The sequence below is a fragment of the Triticum aestivum genome, chromosome 2B, assembly GCF_018294505.1.
Source record: "Triticum aestivum cultivar Chinese Spring chromosome 2B, IWGSC CS RefSeq v2.1, whole genome shotgun sequence".
Taxonomy (NCBI): Eukaryota; Viridiplantae; Streptophyta; class Magnoliopsida; order Poales; family Poaceae; genus Triticum; species Triticum aestivum.
Window position 1 is genome coordinate 579,938,250 of NC_057798.1, and position 6,742 is coordinate 579,944,991.

General features: G+C 43.2%; 1 protein-coding gene across 1 annotated transcript; it reads right to left on the reverse strand.

Annotated features, from left to right (window-relative positions):
- Positions 1-5,689: 5,689 nt before the first annotated feature.
- LOC123041708 (uncharacterized) lies at positions 5,690-6,180 on the reverse strand. The gene is made up of 2 exons (XM_044464285.1): positions 5,981-6,180; positions 5,690-5,891 (listed from the first exon to the last, which is right to left on the reverse strand). The coding sequence occupies exons 1-2, from the start codon at positions 6,177-6,179 to the stop codon at positions 5,728-5,730; spliced, it is 363 nt and encodes a 120-aa protein (XP_044320220.1). The 5' UTR covers position 6,180; the 3' UTR covers positions 5,690-5,727.
- Positions 6,181-6,742: the final 562 nt, after the last annotated feature.

The following is a 6,742-nucleotide window of genomic DNA, read 5'->3' on the forward strand; positions in this document are numbered from 1 at the left end:
GAGAAGGGCCTGAACTCGTATATCCTGTGTCTTCACAACTGCTCCATAGCTAGGATCTTGCCTCTCCATACCTACCCCCCATTCTACTGTCAGACTTAGAACCACGACACCAGCCAAACTTCACTATATCAGGGAAGGTTACAAACGTCGAGGATTTACAACTGATCAACTTATCTCATGCGGCGGCTTAAAAGAGGTATATATAACACAGGTGACCTAGGTCAATACTGATCGGCCCAAGCCTATAGACGACGGGCCTCGCTCCGCTCGCTCGTCATAAGTTAGCCTTTCTCTTTATACTTGAATTTGAAGCATAACATAACAAACTCCACCTTGAGACAAATTCCATCTTGTAGCATGAATGAGAACCTCCTCCCTGAACAACAAATAAAACACTTTCGGTGCCAAAGCCACTAGGGCTAATGAGTTATACCAACTAAGTCTGAGCAAAGCTCAAACTTAGCAACAGGAACTAGCTTTGATTATAATGAGTTATACCAACTAATCTTGCATACCTTTAGTTTACCTTGCTCAACAATGTCTCTGACATAATGATATTTGACAACAATTAATATGCTTTGTTCTCTCATGGAACATCTGATCCTTAGTGAGGTATATGGCACTCTGACTATCACAAAACAAGTTAATGCAAGAATTATCTCCACAAAGCTCAGCATACAAACCTTTCAGCCAAACTGATTCTTTACGTGCTTCTGCAATAGCAACGTATTCTGCTACAGTGGTAGACTGGGCAACTACTGGCTGCAATGTTACCCTCCAACTCATGGCACAACCACCAACTATGAGCACATAACCTGTAAGGGACCTCCTCTTGTCCAAATCGATGAAAGCAGAATCTGAATCCATATAGCCAGCTAGTCCCTCACCAGTCCTGACGAATTTCAAACAAGCATTGGAAGTGCCACGAAGGTACCTGAAAATCCACTGAATAGCCTTCCAATGTTCCAATGTACCTGGAAAAGTACCATGAAGGTATCGACTGATCAAACTCATTGCAAAAGACAAACCAGGCCTAGAACACACCATGACATACATTAAAGAACCAAAAACACTGGAATGTGGAACTCTTGACATATACTCAAACTCTTCATCATTACTAGGACAATGAGAGGATGATAATTTGGAATGAGGAGCAATGGGAGTGCTTACTGACTTAGCATCATGCATGTTAAAACGATGAAGAACTTTCTTAATGTAACTCTGCTGACTAAGAAATAACAAACCAGAATTTTTGTCCCCATGTAATCTCCATACCTAGGATTTTCTTAGAAGCACCAAGATCCTTCATCTCAAACTCACTACTTAACTATGCCTTTAAAGTATATATTGATCTATTTCTTGCCCTTGGAAGCAATCAACATACCATCTACATTAACAACAAGTATATAGGTGATCCATTAACAAATTTAATCTAAACACAACTATCAAATGCATACCTCTTAAATCCATGTGCTATCATAAATGAATCAAACCTTTTATAACGCTGTCTCGGAGACTGTTGCAAACCATATAGGGACCTCTTTAACTTGCAAACAAATTTCCCCTTACCAGGCACTATGAAACCTTCCGGTTGGTCCATGTAAATCTCCTCGTCCAATTCACCATGCAGAAAAGCAGTCTAGACATCTAACTAATCAAGCTCAAGATCATGCATAGCAATAATACCAAAAATGCAAGAATGGAACGATGCTTGACAATTGGAGAGAACACATCATTATAATCAATACCTGGTGATACGTCCATTTTGCATCATGTTTTTATGTTGATATTTTTTGCATTATGGGTTGCTATTACACTTTAGGATAAAATTCGTATGCCTTTTCTCTCTTATTTTACAAGATTTACATCAAGAGGGAGAATGCCGGCAGCTGGAATTCTGGACTGAAAAGGAGCAAATCTAAGATACCTATTCTGCACAACTCCAAATGTCCTCAAACTTTATGGAGAACTGCTTTGGAGTATATAAAAAATATTGGGTGAATAAGTACCGGAAGAGGGGCCACCAGGTGGGCAGAAGCCTGGGGGGCGCCCCCCTGAGCTTGTGGGCCCCCTGGCCAGGCTCGGATGCCCATCTTCTGCTATATGAAGCATTTTGACCTAGAAAAAATCACGAGAAGGCTTTCGGGACGAAGAGCTTCCGTCTCGAGGCGGAACCTGGGTAGAAGCGATCTAGGGCTTTGACGGAGCGATTCTGCTGGAGAAACTTCCTTCCGGGAGGGGCTAATCGAAGCCATCATCAGCACCAATCGATCCTCTCATCATGAGAGGATCAATCTTCATCAACATCTTCAATAGCACCATCTCATCTGAAACCCTAGTTCATCACTTCTATTCAATCTTTGCTTCAAAACCTCAAATTGGTACCTGTAGGTTGCTAGTAGTGTTGATTACTCTTTGTAGTTGATGCTAGTTGGTTTACTTGGTGGAAGATGATATGTTCAGATCCTTAATGATATTTATTACCCCTCTAATCTTGAACATGAACATGCTTTGTGAGTAGTTACTTTTGTTCCTGAGGACATGGGAGAAGTCTTGTTATAAGTAATCATGTGAATTTGCTATTCGTTCGATATTTTCATGAGATGCATGTTGTCTTTCCTCTAGTGTTGTAATGTGAATGTCGACTACATGACCCTTCACCATGATTTGGGCCTAGGGTAAGGCATTGGGAAGTAGTAAGTAGATGATGGGTTGCTAGTGACAGAAGCTTAAACCCTAGTTTATGCGTTGCTTCGTAAGGGGCTAATTTGGATCCACATGTTTTATGCTATGGTTAGATTTATCTTAATTCTTCTTTCGTAGTTGCGGATGCTTGCAAGAGGGGTTAATCATAAGTGGGAGGCCTGTCCAAGTAAGGACAGGACCCAAGCACCGGTCCACTCACATATCAAATTATCAAAGTAGCGAACGCGAATCATATGAGCATAATGAATTCTAACTTGACGATAATTCCCATGTGTCCTCGGGGGCGCTTTACATCATATAAGAGTTTGTCCAGGCTTGTCCTTTGCCATAAAAAGGATTGGACCATCTTGTTGCACCTTTGTAACACTTGTTACTTGTTACCCGTTACGAATTACCTTGCCACCAAACTATCTGTTACCAATAATTTCAGTGTTTGCAGAAAATACCTTGCTGAGAATTGCTTGTTATTTCCTTCTGCTCCTCATTGGGTTTGACACTCTTACTTATTGAAAGGACTACGATTGATACCCTATACTTGTGGGTCATCACCTGGTATCTAACTGAAGCCCTTAGCCACTAACCTTTCCTTAAACCTCGCAGGCTCACTAGGAGACAAACCCTCCTTTCTTTCGAAGATCCATTCGCAATGAATGGTCTTCTTATGTTTAGGCAAGCGCACGACTGTATGTGCATCAAGTTCCCCCTTAGTGGTTTTGGTGTATTGAAGACAGATAGGTTGAGGGACTAATGTGTTTGTGAGTGTCCACATGAGTTATAGTCCCGGAAGATTTGGTTTAACACATGGAAGAGGACCCCTAAAAATATATATTTTCAAGTGAAGAAATTGGTGATCAAACTGGTACGGACTTTGAAGAAATTGATGTGCAGACTTTGAACCTTGAAGACTTCTGTTTTCGTAGTTTCTTTCATCTTATTTGAGTCATAGGAAAAACCGTACTATTAAAGGGGGTCAAGGTGAAACATATTTCACATTTCCAAAGTGATGCACAAACCTATACTACCCTAGCCGCTTCGAGTGAAGCCTTTGGAAATCTCCAATACAGCTGACGAAATTGCTAGCGACGGTGACGAAGTTCATCTGGTCACTGACGAATTTGGTCACACTGAGGAGTTTGGATTTCACCAGTGTAATCTGCCTAAAAGTGAGGAAATTGAGTGCCTCGGCGAATTTGAGAGTTCAAATTCTGACCATTGCTGTGCCACGGGCCAGCTGTCGAGTGGATCCTTATCCTGACAACGGTCGAATAACAGAAGGACATTTGTGACAATTCATCTCGGGTTGACCCCTCGCTATAAATGGCCGCCCCTCACAACCACATGTTGGTTGGCTGCTCCGAGAGAACTTGACACTTGTCATAGGAGAGCAACCCGTCCTCTGTCGACTTTGAGAGAATTCTAAGTGAGGAAAAACCCAGAGACATAGTGATTGAGCATCTATTTCTTCACTCCGATTTTTGTCAAATTCCTCGGAGTTTGACGAATTTAAGAAATCTCACATTCACCCCCTCTTGGAGTTAATCCGCGCGTTCAATTGGTTTCAGAGCAAGGTACTCTCTTGTTCTGTGTGCTTTTGGTTTAACCACTTGGAGTTTTAGTTATGTCGACCGCATGTATGATCAAGGTATCCGTTGTGTGCCCCATCTTTGATGGCATAGACTATCCTTACTGGAAGAACAAGATGCGCATGCACCTTGAGGCAACTGACAACGACCTCTGGTTCGTCGTTGAGAACGGCGTTCCCGATATTGCTCCTAGTATCAACACTGCTGATGTGAAGAGATTCAAGCAACTCGACTCTCAAGCGAAGAACATCATATGTGCACATCTCAACAAAGGACAGTATGGCTATGTGAGTGCTCTAGAAACTGCAAAGCTTATCTGGGACATGCTTTCCAAGGTCAATGAAGGCACTTCCACATAGCATGACTCATGTGTTGATGTGCTCCGCAATCTCTTCAACCGCTTTAGAAGACTCGGCAATGAAAATATTCAACAGACTTTCGATCGCCTCACCGATATCTCCAATGAGCTTCAAGCTTTCGGTGCTGCTGACATCACTGATCATGAGGTTGTGAAGAAATTGCTGAGGTCGCTGGATAGTTCCTTTGACACCTTAGCCCTGATGATTCAAGAGTGTCCTGATTACAAAGCACTTGATCTGGCAGATATTCTTGAGAGGCTCAATACTCATGAATTTCAGCAAGCTAAGAAGAGAGATATGTATGGTCCTAGCTATGGACGACCTCGCGCTCTGAAGGCAAAGGCCAAGGCAATCTCTTCATCTGAGGAAGAAGCATCTGACTGCACTACTAATGGTGCTGAGTAAACTGGCAGAGAGCTGGCTAATGCTTGTGAGAGAATTCCAGAAGCTTTCCAGGAGAAATCACCCTGGAAAGTCTTCAAAGTATGACTCGAAGAACACTGGAGAAGCTTCTGCTTGAGACTACGACAAGAGAACATGCCACAAATGCAAAAAGCCAGGCCATTACATCACTAACTACCCTCTCTCGAAAAAGGGGTCAAAGAAGAAGAAGTCTAGCAGAGATGATGACTCTGATGACAAGAAGAAGGAATCCTCAAAGTCTTTATCAAAATCTTCATCTCGCAAGAAAAGCAGTTCCGGCAGAGCTTGCGCATTCATTGGGAAGCAAATGGACCTTGGCGATGACAGGACGGGGCTAATCACCAGCGGCTTAAATGTCGATTTCGTCGCTGATGGGTGAGGAGAAGGCGCGGTAGAGGCAGTGGGACTGCAAGCTGGGGGCGTGGAATGGTTATTTCACATGAAATCATATAAAAAATCAGACACATGTTGGCCCAACCCATCAATACTAATAGCGGGATCAGTCTTGAGCATTGGTGAAGTATACAACAACCAAAAAGTAATCCGGTAGTAACGTCAACGCTATCTTACGTTTTTTCAACTCTCATAAACAATAAACTGAACAAGCAATATACAGTACAAGGTGACAAAACAGTGCTTAGCTAAGTTTAGCGTGTTTATCTAAGCATGAAAGGCCTTCCGAGCATATTTCTCTCCCTGAAGAACTTCCTTTTGTGCCTCTTCTTCCCACAAGTAAACTCTTCAGCATCACTCGGGTGCAGGATCTGGAATCTATCCGGGCAGAACGCGCACCTACTCTTGAAGCGGCACATCGGCTTTTCTGTCACATGTCACACATACATAAATGGAATTAACATGCATGCATACAACTAGTTAATCTGGAGGAACTAGATAGATTATGTAAGTTACCTAAGAGAGTGCATGTCTCGACCACCAGCCGTCTAGACCGGCGCTCGAACCGCAGCTCGGCGAAGAAGTACTTTTGTTCATTGTCGTCAGTGGCATCCTTCCGTCGGGCCCAGAAGCCGACATGGTACCAGAAGTCCTGCCTGAAGCCGACGCAGGCGGCCCTGGGCTCTTCCATGGGCTCCGCAGCAGGATAGAACATAGCATCCTGCGTGCGCACACTCGAACATATAGTATTAGTGATGTTACTGATGGTCAAAGTAAATCTTAAATTACGCATTAGGCCATATATAGAGGAGTATATCCAAATGGGGGATTCCATGACATAAAATACTTACCGAGTTCCTGGAGTTGTAATGGCCGAGGGCAAAGATGGTGTGCATGTTGGCAGCGAGGGCATCACGCTCACTGTCACCAAATGTATACGTTAACATGCATGGACACACGAACAAAAATACTACGATATGTAGATTCAATTCAGTCGTAACTAAAGCTAAATTGAGAGAGAGAGAGAGGAACGTATGGAAGTATAATAAATAAATTAAGACGGAATTCTCACTGTTTTCTCTGGCGATCAAAGGAAGGGAAGTCGACGGCGTTGGCATCGGCGTCGGGGTCAGCACCGGGGTCAGCACCGGCGGAAGAGAAGAAGGATCCCATCGTCGTTCGTGGTTATCTTTTTATTTTTCGAGAGGTGGGGAATTGATTGTGTGATCCCCTATATTACATATCTCGGGTTGGCCGCGAGGCAAATCAAGTCGGAAC